At 44.8% G+C, this 18,645-nt stretch overlaps 1 protein-coding gene across 5 annotated transcripts in view; it reads left to right on the plus strand.

Moving 5' to 3' along the window:
• LOC129711122 (CUGBP Elav-like family member 4) overlaps positions 1-18,645 on the plus strand; it is a 413,711-nt gene that overhangs the window by 37,809 nt on the left and 357,257 nt on the right. For all 5 annotated transcript variants that reach the window (XM_055658536.1, XM_055658535.1, XM_055658537.1 and 2 more), the window contains exon 2: positions 4,064-4,146. In XM_055658536.1, the coding sequence (XP_055514511.1) occupies positions 4,064-4,146 (83 nt within the window). The remainder of the gene's footprint in view (positions 1-4,063; positions 4,147-18,645) is intronic.

Consider the following 18,645-nt stretch of genomic DNA (forward strand, 5'->3'; position numbering starts at 1 on the left):
GTGACAATTAGTTTAAAAGCTATTGGAGACTGCAAAAAACCCCCAAATTGAAACTGAAATTTTCAATAGAGAGCAATAACCAAGGGTCGTTCGTGAAATTGTTAATTACATTATTGAGAGCTGCACGTACCCAGATGAAGTCCAACTCCTCAAAATGTCATTGCGCACTTGTGGAACAATGTAGACTATAAATGATAGAGAGCTCAGAGTGGGATGGAGAATTGAAAGAACAGATTATGGAAGCCCAGGGTCATTTTTGTGGACTGAACAAAGTAGTACTGCAAAGCAATAACTCAGTCATTGTTTTTTTTTTGCCAGTGTAGAGAGGAACGCCTCTCCATTCTGCCCGCAAGGACAACCCTGAGCTGCCGGGAGCATTGTGTTGCATTCAATGCTCATGACATGGTCTTCTCTACACTATTGTTCCTCCCTCTTGCTCTGGTGTCCTGTGTGTAACTCAGTACCAAACTCTAAGAAACTTTATATAACACTCTACCAAATATCTGAAGTAACTGTATACCAGTCACTAGCAGCAGCTGGTGCACTGTATGTAATTTGCTGGTAGCCATCTGCTGGCTTGTGCAGAACTGAATTGTCTTGTATAAGTCATTGCCAACTATCCAATGCCCTCTGTTTAACTCGCTGCCAACCATCTGTTGTTCCATGTATAATACCCGACCAGCCATTGAGTGCCCTTGTAACTGGCTGCCAGTTGTCAAGTGCCCCATGCATAATTCACTACGTACTCTTAATACCCTGCTTATAGATTATTGCCAGTTCTCTAGTGCCATGTGTACAATCTTGTCCCAGCTCCCTTATGCCATGCCATGCATATAACTTACAATTGGAAATCCAGAGCTTATAACCAATTGACCAATTGTACTTGTGCCATGACAGAAACAAAGAACTGCAGGAGATGTTGCTTTAAAAAAAAAACCTCACAAAGTGCTGGAGTAACTCAGAGGGCCAGGCAGCATCTCTGGAGAACATGGATAGGTAGTGTTTTGGGTTGAGACCCTTCTTCAGATCTTCTGAAGAAGGTTCCCGACCCGAAATGCCACCTACTCATGTTATCCAGAGATGCTGCCTGACCCTCTGAGTTACTCCAGCACTTTGAGTCCCTTTTTTTTTAAATATCAAGGCACCTAGCCTGCTTCTATGTTGTACACACTGCTGCCTCTATTGATGTGAATTGTAGATAGAGGATAGTCACAGATAGTCATGAAGTTATAAGGCTTGGAAACAGCCCAATTCATCCATGCAGACTATCCATCCAAAATCAAGAGAGAACTCTCTCTTTCATGAGAGAGTTAGATTCAGGGCTAAGGGAATCAAGGGATATGGGGGAAAAAGCAGGAACGGAGTACTGATTTTGGATGATCAGCCATGATCATATTGAATGGCGGTGCTGGCTCGAGGGGACAATTTTTAAAAATGTTTTCTATGTTTCTAGTTTACTAAAGTGCCCAATCTATGTTAGTCCCATTTGGCCCCTATCCCTCTAAACAATTCCTTCCCACAAAGCCGTCCAAGCCCTGGAGTAGTCAAGAGTATATCCTTCATGCAGAAACAATCTCTGTAGAAGAGAAAGATCCCATTTCAGCATCTTGTGTACTTTTGTTGGCCTAAAGGGCCCAGGACTTGAAGGGCTCAGCGCGAATACAGTTCACAGTGTAGTTGGTGAGAAGTAATATATTTGTGGACATCAAGTACTAGGTTGGATTTTGCCATGCCACTCACTGTGAATGGGCAGATACTGTGGCGAAGTTAAAAAAAAACTGAATATCAATAATCAATTTTTTAAATCATGAAAGAAGTGAATGCCATAGTGTAGTGGATAGTGGAATGAGAGACGTTTCTTAAAAATATAACACAAACTATGTTTTTTTTACCACTTATCTCTGCAGATCGAGAATGTTGCAGACAATTAAATGTATCTTGTATCTTGTATCTTGTATGTTGCATAGACTCGAGGATCTGAGGTATAGGGAGAGGTTGAGCAGGCTAGGAGTGCAGGAGGATGAGGGGTGATCTTATAGAGGTGTATAAGATCATTAGAGGAATAGATTGGGTAAATGTGCAGTATTTTACCCCTTGACTAGGGGAACCAAGAACTACTGGACTTACAGAGCCATCCATAATTTTTGGGACAAAGATCCATCATTTATTTATTTGCCTCTGTACTCCACTAGTGATGCAGTGGAGGCAGTGGTTCAAATCCACTATGGACACTGTGAATGAATTATAGTTAGTGCTTCCTTAGATGGCGGTACATGTTATTAAAATACATATACGGGGCAGCATGGTGGCACAACGGTAGAACTATTGCCTTACAGCGCCAGACACCAGGGTTCGATCCTGACTCCATGTGCTGCCTGTCCGGAGTTTGTACGTTCCCCTCGTGACCCGCGTGGGGTTTCTCCGAGATCTTCGGTTTCCTCTCACACTCGGGAGACGTACAGGTTTGTCGGTTAATTGGCTTGGTGTAAATGTAAAACTGGCCCTAGCATGTGTTAATGTGTGGGGATCGCTAGTCACTGCGGACTCGGTGAGCCGAAGAGCCTACAGTATTTCCGCGCCAGTATCTCTGAACGGAACTAAATTAAATTAAAACTAAATACAAGTCATGTGGCCGTAAAACAAAATAATGATATTTAACCTTTTAGAGGTGTCGATACACCGTGTTGCGGCATTCCGTCACAAGTTGTATTAATCTGAGATCTCAAGAACAACGATAAATTAGGTGGATTATCTGTTTCATTTCTCAATGGAGTGATGGGAATTGGCCGGGACAACTCTCCTTTTCTTCCTTGAGTTAATTTTGTCCACTTGAGACAAGACTACCGTGACCTTTTTAATCAGCAAGATGGTAGCCTACAGGGAAGTGTTCCCTCCCTCAGCACTGCACTGAGGTGCCAATTACGATTAGGTAGAGTTAACCTCATGAAATGCTTATGCCACTATTGAGCCAAGGAAGGCTATTACCTAATAGGCATGAGAATCAGTTACATCATCCTGGGAGTGGAAGATGCTTCAATGGATTGCTTTATGATCCCGGAAGATGCAATATTCCAGATGACGCAGGCAAATCTATGACTCTGAAATAAAAGTCGGGAGTAACATAATATTTCTTCAAATGAATAAAACGTTCCATCTTTGGAATTCTTCTGCGTCACACAAACTGATACCAAAGTGTGAATACGTGGAGATAATTTGTCCAAGATCCTGTTTAGCAATCTGTTCTGTATAAATTAGGATGTATCGGAGAGAGAGATAGAGAGAGATACTGGATAATTTAACCAAATTATGCCTTGAGGACTCCATAGGCTTCTGGAGTTTATTGAGCATCTGTAACGTCCAGCTCTATAATCCATGGACAAATTTTGTTCGGTAACATTCTTGTGATGTGCCTTGTGCTGTTTTGCTATGTCAAAGATGCTAACATAAGAAACAGGAGTAGAAGTGGGCCAATTGGCCTCTTGAGCCCGCTCAGCTATTTGGTAACATTGCAGTTGAGCAAAACTACAAAAGTGCTCGGAGTAACTCAGCGGGTCAAGCAGCAACTCTGGAGGAAATGGATAGATAGCGTTTCAGGTTGGGACCCTTCCTCATACTCTGTGATTGAAAAGGGGACCCAACGATATGCCACATATTGATTCCATTCACAGGTGCCGCCCGACACACTAAAATAACTCCAGCACTTTGAGGTTTGCTCAAGATTCCAGCATCTGCAGTTCCTTGTGCTGAGGATGTAGTTGATCCAAACGTGGCCTCAATGCCACTCTCCTGCTTTCTCTCCGTAACCCCAGCTGTTTTAGAAACACGCATTATTGTGGTTGATATTTGTCTCTTGAAATTCCCCACAGGGGAATTTGCTTCTCTCAAAGATGTGGGGTAAAGATATTGGGGGTTGTTAAGGAGGATATGACCCATCTAACCCATTAGCTTAGTCACCTTCTCTATTCTGATCTCTTCCTGAGTATAATGCAATTATTACCTGTTGGAAAGTAATTTCAGTGGGATTTGATTTCTTTTCATAAGGCATATCTATGTTTTCCTCTAGGCTGTGCCTTCCTTACCTACTGTGCAAGAGAATCAGCTATCAAGGCACAGAATGCATTACATGAGCAGAAGACACTGCCTGGGGTAAGTGAGGCTTTTATGTTATTTGTTTTTGCAGATAAAAACTGGATTCTGATGCCTTTTGTTATTCGGCATGAGGCTTGACAGACCTGAAGCAAAGTCGCTGCTTGTTTACAATTGAGTGTGGCTCGAAGACGTACTTTCCTGGCGTTTCCAATGTAATTAATATAAAGTAGGTGCCCCTCCGGGATCATTTTTGTCTGGGTAACTGCGGGAGATTATGATTAGAGGGCCGTTTACGTGGCCAGCTATTTTTGCTTTCTATTAACATTGCAGGTTTTCAATGCGACCAATTTAGGTGTAATTTAGACAATGCTCACAAAACTGTAGGGACTGGTCTTTGCACTTGTTTGAAGTACTATTCCAATTCCAACCCTTGGTATAAGATGAGCAGGATCTATCTCCCCGTGCTGGTCCACAGCTTAGCGGAACAAAGAACTCGCAATTATACCTGATGGGCAGACATAGAAAATGGGTGTAAGAAAGTAGGCCATTCGGCCCTTCGAGCCAGCGCCGCCATTCAATATGATCATGGCTGATCATCCAGACTTGGTACCCTGTTCCTGTTTTCTCCTTGTATTCCTTGCTTCTGTTAGCCCACAGAGCTATATCTGACTTTCTCATGAATACATCAACACCAGGCACCAGATACATCAGACACCTGCCTTACCTAACGTGTCCAAAAATCTTCCATGGAGATGCCTGAGCAAATTCCATAGAAACAAAGATGATTTTGGATGATCAGCCACGATCCTATTGAATAGCGGTGCTGGCCCGAAAGGCCGAATGGCCTACTTTCTTACACCCATTTTCTATGCACCTATTTTCTATGTTTCTAAATCAAGGCATTGTCTGTCCATATAGATTTTAAAGGATCCTTCGGGGAACATTCCTGATTGGCCTGGGTGGCATTTAATTCCTTTCCCCAGACAATCTTTCACCCAAACCAGTTAAAATAAGCAGATAACTTAGTTTTGCACCTTGGTAAAGTTGCGAACTCCTCCGCTATATTTGACGTGACATTCACATACAACAGGGTAGGTCTTTGCCTCTCCGAATGGCTTGTTATTTGTGAAATTCCGTGTAGCGGTAAGGAGCTGCGAGCCTTTGTGAGTTTTCCTTCGGACAGTTAACTGCTGTGTATCAGGTTTCCCGATAGATTTAACCACCTTGGAATCCAAGAAGAAGTCAATTCAGTGTATCAGTGGCTTGGTTATTGGTGTACTGGGACTAGAAACAGTGAAATAACACAAGGTAAATGCATGCTATCCACTTACAACCCTTGTCTGGCTGTTCACGTCTAGCCAGAGATAACAGTTGTCCTGTGAAACTGCAGCACAAGAATTGGGAAATATAATGTGTGTGGTTTCAGCTGCCTAGATTGTAAGTTCTGGAATTTCCTTCTTAAACTCTTCGTCTGTCCTTAAAACCTATCTCTACAACCAAGTCTCTCGTTCGTCTGTCCCAATATGTGACTTTAGGTCGGATTTAGCTTGAAAGGTAGTTGGCAAAGTATCTCGGGACTTTTGGCCAAGTTAACGACGCCGCAGTATTTGATGCAAGTCGTCTTTGGTAGTCTTGGTGGACAATTACTGATATCTCTTCTGTGTGATTCCTTTCCCACTTCTCAGCTTGTCCTGAGTGGCTTTGAGGAGTGGGAACATTTGGTTCACTTCAATGAAAATTAAGAGGTGTGTTCTCAGTCCGTCGGTAGTCGAAGAGTTAGATACTCATGTTTTGGCTATTTTTTTTTCATCGTAACTTTGTGTAGAGTCAGAGGAGCAACGATGTCCCTCCTGGTATTACAGGGCACTGGACACGTGCTAGCCTGAGCTGTTCCTTCCCAACCCCATTCTCCTCCCTCACCTCCGAGAACCTAACAGTGGTCTGCTGCTAACATGGTGGTCCACCAAGAATGGGGGAGACCTATGCCCCCGATCAGTGAGCTGCCTTTCAATGTAGCGCTCCATAGCCAGGGTGAAACTCCTGATTTTGGATGCTGCTTTGTTCATTGGTTTTGGTGTGCATGGAATTGTAATTGTATAGTCCAGGCTGGTAAGTAAATGCATCTGATCAATTCAGATTCAGATTCAAACCTTATTGTCATTGTGCAGTGTACAGTACAGAGACAACGAAATGCAGTTAGCATCTCCCTAGAAAAGCGACATAGAATATGAGTAATAAATAAATATATTTACGATACAGTAATAGTAGTGCAATATTTTTTTTTCCTGGTAGGAGGAGTGTCCGGGGGGGGGGGGGTTATTGGCAATCACCGAGGTACGTTGTTGAGTAGAGTGACAGCCGCCGGGAAGAAGCTGTTCCTGGACCTGCTGGTCCGGCAACGGAGAGACCTGTAGCGCCTCCCGGATGGTAGGAGGGTAAACAGTCTGTGGTTGGGGTGAGAGCAGCTCTTGACGATGCAGAGCGCCCTTCGCAGACAGCGCTTGCTTTGGACGGACTCAATGGAGGGGAGTGAGGAACCGGTGATGCGTTGGGCAATTGGGCAATGATGGCTAGCTGGATATTCTGAACCTTTGCTTCAACTATTTTGAAGGAAATGACAGAGGTCAGATGACATCTATGGAGAATTCAGGTTAGAGAGGTTAAAATTCCCTCCTTCATTTCTAATGTTCTTTGTTTAACCGAGACTTGCCCAGATGCATAAAGGGGAAGAACTCAAATGCTGTCAATTGAAATTAAAATGGAAAATCTGGCATAAAACCCCTTTCATCATCTTCTCCCTTGCCAAGCAAATGTGTGGAAAGTGGACAAACTGATCAGAACTGAAGCTGCAAGGATATTGTTCTTTAATGGAGCAATAAAGAAGGACAAGTTGGGCAGAAGGGCTGTAAGACTCTATAAATGGCAGATGCTGGTTTATACCAAAGCTGGTATAAACAAAGCGCTAGAGTAACTGAGCAGGTCAGGGCAGCATCTGTGGAGGAAAAGGATGGGTGACGTTTTGGGTCGGGCCTTCTTCAGACCAAACGTGAGAGTGGAAGCGGTTGGAGGGAGGGGCTGACGAGATGGAAACGAGAAAAATTCTCCATTGGATCCATCTTGAGATCGCACCTTCCCTCGCCAAAAATGAGCCTTCCCTATTTGTGATTAGTTTTCCCCAAGTCATTGAGCTGGATGAAATCATCATTGTGAGTATAGAATGGGAAACCTCCTTCCAGCTCTCAGTCATTTAACTCGCATTTGTGGGTTTGGGAAAAATGTATCATATTAGTGTTATGTGCTGACGACCTGGTCGATATGTACATCACCAGATGAATCCTTTCACTCATGCTCTGAGCCTGTGTAGTGAATGGTCAATAGGCCCAGTGAGAAATAGTCATACAGCATGGAAACAGGCCCTTTGGCCCAACTTGCACATACCGACCAACATGCCCCATCTACACCAGTCCTATCTGCCTGCGTTTGGCTCATATCTCTCTAAACCTATCCTATCTATGTACCTCGCTAAATTTTCTTGGAAGACTTTGAACAATGGTTTCCAATCAAATCATCTTCCCTGTTCTTATCCATCGCCTTATTGCAGTCCTGCTCTTATTCCATCTCTCCCCCATCAGATTATTGCCTTTGAAGTCTCAGCCATTCTCCCCATCTCAATCAACCATCATAGCAAAAGCCCCTGGATGTCTTCCTCTGCTCAGAGTCCTTTGAAGCAAGGGCCACTGCTGCCTCTTCCATCGTGCATTGCATAGGGCACAATGTATCTCCACCCTTGCCTCACTTCCCAGCTACTGCAGCAGCCTGGTCATCTACAGACCCTGCTGACCATCTCTCTTCACCGCCACCCAACACAGCCCTGGCCCAAGTCACAGGTGGCACAACGTCAGTGAAGATGCAACAGCACTCAGTGCTGGAGTAACCCGTACACACATGGAAAGGTGACCGGCCCAAGTCAAAATAGGTGTATTGTATTCAACGTTATTGTCAGATTTGGGACAGGGAATTCCCTTGAGCGCAACAAAAAATCACAAAGAAATAATAAAAATAAATAATAACTAAATAATAAAACATATTAAAAATAAAATTGAAATTGAATTAAAATGTAAAAAAAGCACAAATACAGAAGTCCACGACACAACATAACATAAATGGCAACAAGGTGAGGACGGCACCATAGTCCAGCCAGCCTCCCCTCCGTGTTCATCCGTGGACGGGGCCTTCCGAGCACCCGCAGTCGCCGCCCCGGGTGGCCCGATGTTCAGGCCCTCACGCCGGGCTGGTGGAACGCCGACGCCGAACCCCGACGGTGATGTTTTGGGTCGGGACCTCTCTTCAAAATAATGTGCAACACTGTGCAACACTGCTGAAGTTTCCTATGGTCTTGGGGTGGAGCTAAAATGTGAAATAAGGAACCTAATGAGTTAAATAATTGCTACTGCCTTGCTGTAGCGCCTATGAAGGATAGGGTTTTTGGTACAGTAGAATTTCCAGATCTGCATCTTTTGATGCACAGAATCTCTTGCCCAGAGTAGGGAAATCGAAGACCAAAGGACATAGGTTCAAGGTGAAGGGGAAAAGATTTAACAGGAATCTGAGGGGTAACATTTTCACACAAAGGGTGGTGGGTGTATGGAACAAGCTGCCAGAGGAGGTAGTTGAGAGCTGGGACTATCCCAATGTTTAAGAGACAGTTAGACAGGTACATGGATAGGACACGTCTGGAGGGATATGGACCAAGTGCAGGCAGGTGGGACTAGTGTTGCTGGGACATGTTGGCCGGTGTGGGCAAGTTGGGCCGAAGGGCCTGTTTCCTCACTGTATCACTCCATGACTCTATAATGAGATGTGCAAAGCCTTTTAATCACTTTGTGGACCAACAGATCCAACCCCAATGGTCCCAACAGCAACTGGTGAAATGTATTTGACCTGAAACATTAAATATTTTCCTCTTCCCACAGAGGCAGCCTGACCCGTTGAGTATTTGCAGCATTTTCCGTTTTTATTTTAGATTTCCAGCACCTGCCTTTTTTTTTTGATTTTCAGCACCATGATGTCACCAGATAAAAATAAACACTCAATTATCTTCCCACATTTTTGATGAGAGGAACGAAACAATTGAAAAAAAAAAACTGAAATGTGTTGCTTTCCAAGAGAGGAATGGCTTTTTGGATTAGTGTTCTGCTTTGAATTATCTTTTCCAAATAATAGGGATCAAGCTAGTGGATTGCTGAGCCAGTATATTTAATCAGTTGGAATCATTTTTGTTCTAACGGTTTGGGAGATTGCTGTTCGTCTGCAGGGTCACAGTCAAGAAGGGTCCCGGCCCGAAGGGTCACCTGACCACGGTCTCCAGAAATGCCGCCTGGCCCGCTGCGTTACTTTGTGCCGTATTCGAGCAGCTCGATCCCAACACCAGCAGACGGCTCTTGACGAAAATATACCTTGCGCAGAGGATAATGACATGTCTCAAACGTGCGGTTGCCTGGGTGAAATTTGTGCTCCCGGAGAAGCCTTGTTAAAGGTCGGGCAGTTTTAAAATCGGGAAGGGTTTATCACTGGCAGTGCGGAGGAGGGGATTGGGAGGGCGGGGGCGGGCTTTGATGCTTCACTGTTCTGCCGGGATCAGGTACGCATGTTTAGCTGGCGCCCACACTGCGCCCGAACAGCTGTCGCTAGGCGATGCGGGCATGACTGAGCCTGCAGTCTGTTGACAGATTTTGGTGCCCATGACTCATCCTCACGTGGCCGACCGATTACTCACAGATAAACAAGTACAGGAACCTTTACATCCATTTATCCCTGTGGAATTAAAAGCTGATTTCCTTTATTTGAAGGCAGTGCTATTTTGGGACAAAGTCTGAGAACCATTTTCCTTTGAGCTATGAGACATTTGAAAGGCTTTACCTTTAGTATTGTTATGTTTTTCTCCACAAATTATTTCTTTCCTCGCACAAGCAACGAGCATTGAGACCTTTAAGCGAGTCTGTTATTGAGCCCAGAAGCATCAGGCAGCTCAATAATCGTTAATGATATTTTCAAAAAATGATATTGTTGGTGTTTATTAGCTTCTCATTAATGGAGTAATAAATGAAAAATAACAGGGTTTACCGAAACCATGCGCTTAAAACTGTCTCGTGGTGAACTGACTGTAGTTGAGATCTAAACGTGTACAACATTTCTTAATTACATTATTGTAGTGATATTTACAGAATCTTAGTACAATGTAGATTCTTACAACCCCTATTTTGTAAGCTGATTGACTTCAGTATGGATTAAACAGATGCCTAATTACAATAGATGCTGCAGCTATTGCTGTTCTTAGATTTGCACAAATGAGGGACTTGTGCTGTGATATGTATTCAACTTGTCTGTGCTTTTCGAGGAAGAGAATAATTCTAAACTCTCAGATATCGGCACGGTAAATGACAGGGTAACATTTGCCTTCACGCTTCAAACATGCACACTGGAAATGGCTGACGTGAAATTCAGTTCCTTGAACATTAAATGGATGAAACCAAAATTTGGAAGCAGAGAGGTGCAACGTTATTTTGTGCTTTGTGCATAAGACCGGATGGAAACAAAGAAACGTAGAAAATAGGTGCAGGATTAGGCCATTCGGCCCTTCGAGCCTGCACCGCCATTCAATATGATCATGGCTGATCATCCAACTCGGTATCCTGTACCTGCCTTCTCTCCATACCTTTAGCCACATCGAACTCCCTCTTAAATATAGCCAATGAGCTGGCCTCAACTACCTTCTGTGGCAGAGAGTTCCAGAGATTCGCCACTCTCTGTGTAAAAAATGATTTTCTCATCTCGGTCCTAAAAGACTTCCCTCTTATCCTTAAACTGTGACCCCTTGTCCTGGACTTCCCCAACATCGGGAACAATCTTCCTCCATCTAGCCTGTGCAACCCCTTAAGAATTTTGTAAGTTTCTATAAGATCCCCCCTCAATCTTCTAAATTCTAGCCGAGTCTATCCAGTCTTTCTTCATATCAAATGAGAATATTTAGGTCTGCTGTAACACATTGCAGGAAAGATGCGGAAGCTTTGGTGAGGGGGGTTAGAGGAGGTTTACCAGAATGCTACCTGGATTAGAGGGTTTCAGCTGCAGGGAGAGTTTGGATGGACTTGGATTATTTTCTCAGGATCGACAGAGGTCGAGGGGGGACTTGATAGATGTGTATAAAATTATGAGAGGCATAGATAGGGTAGACAGTCAGAACCTTTTTCCCCCAGGGTGGAAATGTCTCACACTAGAGCTCCTAGCTAGAAGGTGAGAGGGGGAAAGTTTAATGGAGATATGCGAGGCAAGTTGTTTGCACTGAGAGTGATGGGGGCCAGGAATGGTGGTGGAAGCAGACACGATAGTGGCATTTAATAGGCTCTTAGATAGGCACATGGAAGTGCAGGGAATAGAGGAATATGGATCACATGCAAATAGATGAGATGTTCAACTAGGCATCATGTTCGGCATGGACATTGTGGGCCGAAGGGCTCGTTTCCTGTACTGTACTGTTCTATGTTCTAATCCAGTCATCCACAGAATGATGTTATAGGGCTGAAGGAGACCATCTAATCCACTGTGCAGTGCATTCTCTCTTTGACAATGCTGACAATATCCCCTACAACCCTAAATGCATGAATATGTATTCCATTTACTTCTGAAAGTTGCTTGTGAGTCTTCTTCCACCACCCTTTGACAAAATTAGAGCACAAGGTATTGGGGGTAGGATATTGACATGGATAGAAATTTGGTTGGCAGACAGGAAACAAAGAGACGGGATTAGCGGGTCCCTTTCAGAATTGCAGGCAGTGACAAGTGGGGTGCCGCAAGGTTCCGTGCTGGGACCGCAGCTATTTACAATATACATTAATGATTTGAAGATGAAGGAATTAAAAGTAACAATAGCAAAATTGCATATGACACAAAGCTGGGTGGCAGTGTGAACTGTGAAGAGGATGCTATGAGGATGCAGGGTGACTTGGACAGGTTGGGTGAGTGGGCAGATGCATGGCAGATGCAGTATAATGTGGATAAATGTGAGGATATCCACTTTGGTGGCAAGAACGGGAAGGCAGATTATTATCTGAATGGTGTCAGGCTAAGAAAAGGGGAAGTACAACAAGACCTGGGTGTCCTTGTACATCAGTCACTGAAAGTGAGCATGCAGGTACAATTGGCAGTGAAGAAAGCTAATGGTATGTTGGCCTTCATAACGAGAGGAGTTGAGTATAGGAGCAAATAGGTCCTTCTGCAGTTGTACAGGGCCCTGGTGAGACCTAGAGTATTGTGTGCAGTTTTGGTTTCCTAATTTGAGGAAGGACATTCTTGCTATTGAGGGAGTGCAGCATAGGTTCACAAGGTTAATTCCCGGGATGGCGGGACTGTGATATAATGAAAGAATTGAGCGACTGGGCTTGTATTTACTGGAATTTAGGAAGAGAGGGGATCTAATAGAAACATATAAAATTATTAAGGGATTGGACAATCTATAAGCAGCAAACATGTTCCCAATGTTGGGGGAGTCCAGAACCTGGGGCCACAGTTTAAGAATAATGGGTAGGCCATTTAGAACTGAGATGAGGAAAAACATTTTTGCACAGTGAGTTGTGAATTTGGGGAATTCTCTGCCGCAGAAGGCAGTGCAGGCCGATTCACTGGATGCATTCAAAAGAGAGTTAGATAGAGCTCTTAAGGCTAGCGGAATCGAGGGATATGGGGAGAAGGCAGGAATGGGGTACTGATTGTGGGTGATCAACCTTGATCACATTGAATGGCGGTGCTGGCTCGAAGGGCCAAATGGCCTACTCCTGCTCCTAGTGTCTATTGTCTATTACATATGGATTTAAGAGAGAGTTAGATAGAGCTCTAGGGGCTAGTGGAGTCAAGGGATATGGGGAGAAGGCAGGCACGGGTTATTGATAGGGGACGATCAGCCATGATCACAATGAATGGCGGTGCTGGCTCGAAGGGCCGAATGGCCTCCCCCTGCACCTAGTTTCTATGTTTCTAACAGAGCTGCTGTAGGACAGTCAGCAGCTTCAAATTGCAGGGCATCCCGTATCACCAACAACCTGAATTGGTCTCTTCGCATTGATGGGGGTGATTAAGAAAATGCATTGCCATATTTACCCCTTCTGGGTTATCTGAGCAGAATTAGTGTGTTGATGGACGATTCGAACTTCATGAGAGTATCATGAAGATTCATGAGAACTTCATGAGAGAACCATGTGGGGTGCACTACAGAACATATTCTGACGGGATGCATCTTGGCTTGGTGCAGAAACTGCTCTGTTCTTGACCGCCTAAACCTGCCGAGAGTGTTCACTTCCTTCCACACAATCCATCTTCACGGCTCGTGGCCTCAGGAAGGCTGGAAATATCGTCGAGGATGTCCAATCCCCGTGTCTCTCTTCTACCTCCTGGGAGACGATAAGGGAGCATGAAAACCAAGCTTAGGAACCTCCTGAAGATAGACGCAAAAATCTGGAATAATTCAGCGGGTCAGGCAGCATCTCTGGAGAAAAGCAACTGATGACGTTTTTGGCTCGAGACCCTTCTTCAGACTGAGAGTCAGGGGAAAGAGGATCGAGAGATAATAGATGGTGATATAGAACAAATGAATAAAAGATATGCAAACTGTAATGATGATCAAGGAAAGGTGGAGCCCACAATGGTCCATTGTTGGCTGTGGACGAGCTTCTTTTCCCATCCGACTCCTGAACGGATAACCCCTTTTACACCTCCTTGTACTGTAGGTGCTGCCATGCATTCTTGCTCTTAACTCTACCTTATTCAGTTATCCCGGTATTGAAAGACATTATTGCACTAATTAAGACTGGACTACAATTGTGCACTCATTCTGTACTTTAGCACTCATTGTGTTCATTGCTGCATTTATCATTACTGTCTGTGCACTGTTTACTCTGTGAGCTTCATGAGAACAAGGAATTTCATTGCACCCTGGTGTATATCATAAATTAATCCGAATCTGATGCAGATCCCGCTGAACAGATTGGTTAATAGATGATGAATAATGATTGTTGTCTAACAGTGGAGACCTATTTTAATAGCATTACTGCATCAAAGTGAAAACATCTTGAAATTACAGGCCCATTGGTTTTTTTTCCTCCCTTCCTCATTTCCAAAGGCTTTCGTCTAGGTCTATTATTGTCACATGCATCAAGGCTTGGTTTTTCATGCTACCCAAACAGATCAGATACGCCATACATACATACATACATACATACATACATACATACATACATACATACAGTCAAGTCAATCTCATGTACAATACAGCAAAGGCAAAGAGCAAAGATACAGAGTGCAGACGACAGTTCTCAGTATTGTAGTGCATCAGTTCCATTGACATAGTCCAATGTCCACAATGGGGTAGAGGTGAATCTGACCGTGCCTTGGATCATTCAAAAGCCTGATAACAGAGGGGAAGAAGCTGTTCCTGAGTCCGGTGGTGGGTGCTTTCATGCTTCTGTATCTTCTGTCGGAGAGGAGCAGGAAGAAGAAGGAATGACCAGGGTGGGTCATAGTCTTTGATTATGTCAATTATGTCTAAAGAAGGGTCTCGACCCTGAAACATCACCCATTCCTTCTCTCCAGAGATGCTGCCTGTCCCACTGAGTTACTCCAGTATTTTGTGTCTATCTTTGATTGTGTTGGTCGCTTTTCCGAGGCAGCATGAAGTATAGATGGAGTCACTGGTGGGAAGTCTAGATCATATTGTTCAGATGTAAACACTTAATGACTGAGTTTAAATGCTCTGCGCTATCTGTGAGCCTCTCTGGGGAGAAGGCAGGAACGGGGTACTGATTGGGGATGATCAGCCATGATCACATTGAATGGCGGTGCTGGCTCGAAGGGCCGAATGGCCTACTCCTGCACCTATTGTCTATTGTCTCTCAGGAGGCAACCTAACAGCTGCAGGCATTGTAACGGAGTCTGAATTCAAAGCAGATTTTGCTGAAAATAAAAGATGCAAAGTGCAGGCCATTTCTGGAGAACATGGATGGGTGATGTTTATGGGTCTGGTTGTGGTTGGGGGAAGAAAACTGCGACAGATGTGGAGACGGGACAAAGCCTGGCAAGTGATAGGTGAGGGGAGGGGTTGATTTGCAGACGGGGTGTCAAAGACTAGAGATGGGAAGAAAACAAAAGTCTGTGAGGCAAAGAGATAAGGGGAGAAGAAGCGAGAATTGTGACCCTTGTCCACTTATCTGACAACCAAACGCCTCTCCCTCTCTCCGTCCCTCTCTCAGTGGCAGACTGGCTGCACCTCCTGCGCCAGAGACGCGGGCTTGATCCTGACTACGGGTGCTGTCTCTGCAGAGTTTGTCCGTTCTCCCTGTGACCATGTGGATTTTTTCCAGGTGCTCCCACACTCCAATGACGTATAGGCATGTAGGTCAATTGGTTTTGGTAAAATTGTTCCTAATGTGTGGGATAGTGCCAGTGTACACGGTGGCCGCTGGTTGGCATGGACTCAAAGTGGGCCGAAGGGCCTGTTTCCGTGCTGTATCCTTAAAGTCTCTCCCTCCTTCTCTCCCTCCTCTCTCCCTCCTTCTCTCCCTCCTTCTCTCCCTCCTTCTCTCCCTCCTTCTCTCCCTCCTTCTCCCCCTCTCTCCCTCACTCTCTCCCTCACTCACTCCGTGCGTGGTCACCATAGAATGATTCTCTTTGTCAAAGTCGACTGAGAGAACATATCCTGACGTGGCACAATTTTGCTTGATACCATTCTGGTGAATCACAGTGAGATATATGGCCAGATCAAAGGTGCTAAAGTGAAATAACAATGAAAGATTTAGTGTGTAGGAAGGAACTGCAGATGCTGGTTTAAACCGAAGATGGACACCAAAAAGCTGGAAATAGCTCAGCGGGTCAGACAGCATCTCCGGAGAAAAGGAACAGGCGATGTTCCGGGCCCAGACCCTTCTTCAGACCGAGAGTCTGAAACTCAGACGCCGTCTCAGTCTCAATGTAAGATTTAGGTCGGGCAGCGTCTGTGGAGAGAGAAGCAGAGTAGTCAACATTTCAGCTTGTAAACCTGTCATCAGAAGCAGGGAAAGTGGTTGCTGCTAATCGTTTGCTGGCTGTGTGCCAGCTGTGTGCCATGTTCACTTTTGCAATAAACACACTCCAGAGCGATTCAATTGCATGTGAAATGCCTTGAAATGCCATGAAAAATGTCTGATAAGCCAAAGTAAACGCTCTTTTCCCCGCTGGTCCCAGTGCAGCCGTGTACAGTTTTTTATTTGTTTTTTTTTCCCGATGAATCCACTGTTATTGGCTTCGCGGCCGGATCCAGGAGCGAGCTCACTTCATTACGGCTCATTATAGAGGTAGAACCCAAGAACCGAGCTCTGGGTTCCAGTTTCATTCCAAGCCAAACGACCCGCGTTCCCAGAAGACAAGACGCAGAAAAAAACAATTACAGGATTGATTTCATTTAGCATTCTTTTATAACTTAGAAGTGCGGTGCGCTGTTCTTTAAAAACGAGTCTTGGCGACTGCACTGGGAAGCAATGGGCCCGGGAGAGTTAATGACGATGGGCTGTTTAACTGATATGATTGAATAGGTTAATATACATGATGCAATTGGTGACCATCAGGGGGTTAATGGGCGCGTTTGCTGATGATTAGTTTTCTTCAATTTGCTGGACCAAACAACTCCCGGTTAATCCTCCAGGGATGTTGCCTTCACTGACTATTTAACCAAGAAAGTCTCCGTCACAAATTCTCCAGTTGAAATAAACAGAGAGATTGATCAAAATTCATGTAAATGACTGCCAACCCTTTTAGAAGAACGTACGTCGACGGATGATACAATTTGGCTTCTCGTTTTCCTCTCATCCGGGCTTCAACACCTTTTCATGCTGTAAGGTTAAGACCTTTGTCCTCTGGCTTCTTTGTCGACGGCCTTTCCGCACTTACTCCATCAAAAATCCCCCTCAAATCTGAGCTCCTCGATCAGATCTCCTCCTAACCCGTTGGTGGGTGAAAGGATCTGCTCGGGAAGCTGTGCTGCATGTGGCAGCCTGGAATTAAAACAAAATATGGGAAATACTGGGCAAATGAGGCAATACAGGTAGAGAAAAAAATAATTGGTATAAATTGGAGGCAAACAAAGGAGGGGAAGACGAGACAATAAAAAGGGAAGGTGGCTTTTCCTCCATCAATTTTGGAACTTTTAATATTCATAACTTTCGATGGAGGGGAGGGCTGTTGCCTGCCTTGGAAACCGGGCTGAGTCCACCACTCTCTGTAGCCTCTTGCATTCTTGCGTGTTGGGGAATCGCCGTGGCAGGTCTTGATGCAACCAGTCAGTTACTTCCCACTGTGCATCTGTAGACGTTTACTAGAGTATTCGGTGACATGTCGAATCTCTTTAAACTTATGAGAAAGTCCAGACGCATTGGTGCTTTCTTCATGATGTAACTGAGTACTCCCCCACCCCTTCTCTCTTCTCCGCATCCTCTGATATGCACCCATTTCTGCCACTATCTGTGCCTCTTTCCCCCCCCCCTCTCCCCCCTCCACCTCTGTCCCTTTCCATCCATATTCCTCCCTCTGGTCCTATGTTTCACTGCCCCACTTCAAAGCAGCAGTGGAGGATGCGTACAATTTGACTTGGCCAGGCCATGCTGCCATGGCAACAGGCCTTTACGGCCAGCTGCACTTGAAGCAACTTGGACTTTGAAAATGGCTCCAGGATGTGGTGACTTGTATATTGTCTCAGTGGACTATTTCCATACACTTTGTACTTAATGTAAGATCAGGCTTATGCATGGTAATACTTTGCTGAACTGTATGCAAAAAAATAAATGTCACTGTACCTCGGTACATGTGATAATAAAGATCCATTGAACCATCGAGTGGTTGACCATGCCACCCACATTCAAGGAAAGGTATATATTGATACGACTTTTTTAGATCCTTTGAGGGTTCCATTGTGGGTTACAACCAATTAGGCACATTTCTGAAGAGTAATCATAGCTGCACTGTTGGAAGTGGAAAGAAAGTCCGTGGTTGAGTTGGTAGCCCCCTTGTCTCTGAATCAGCAGGTTGTGGGTTCAAGTCCAACTCCAGGGACCTGAGCAAAAACTTCTAATTGATGCTCCAGTATTCGCTTTGATTCTGCTTGTGTATAAAATTGAGGCTTTGGTCTCTCTAGACCTGACCTGGCTATTGTATCTCTGCATGCCTGCACTATTCAATTTGATATGTTCATGTACACATCCATAGCCTCGTTTGGGTTTTTTAATTATCTCTCTCTGTCTCTGTCTCAGTCTCTGTCTCTGTCTCTGTCTCTGTCTCTGTCTCTGTCTGCCTGTCTCTGTCACAGTCTGTCTCTGTCTCTCTCTCCCTCCCTCTCCCTCTCTCTGTCTCTGTCTCTCCCCCTCTCCCCATCTCTCCCCCCTCTCCACTCTCTCTCCCCCCTCTCTCCCCCTCTCCCCTCTCTTCCACTCTCTCCCTTCCTCTCTCCCCCTCTCTCTCTTACTGCCCTCTCCCGGCCTTCCC

The sequence above is a fragment of the Leucoraja erinacea genome, chromosome 29, assembly GCF_028641065.1.
Source record: "Leucoraja erinacea ecotype New England chromosome 29, Leri_hhj_1, whole genome shotgun sequence".
Lineage (NCBI taxonomy): Eukaryota > Metazoa > Chordata > Chondrichthyes > Rajiformes > Rajidae > Leucoraja > Leucoraja erinaceus.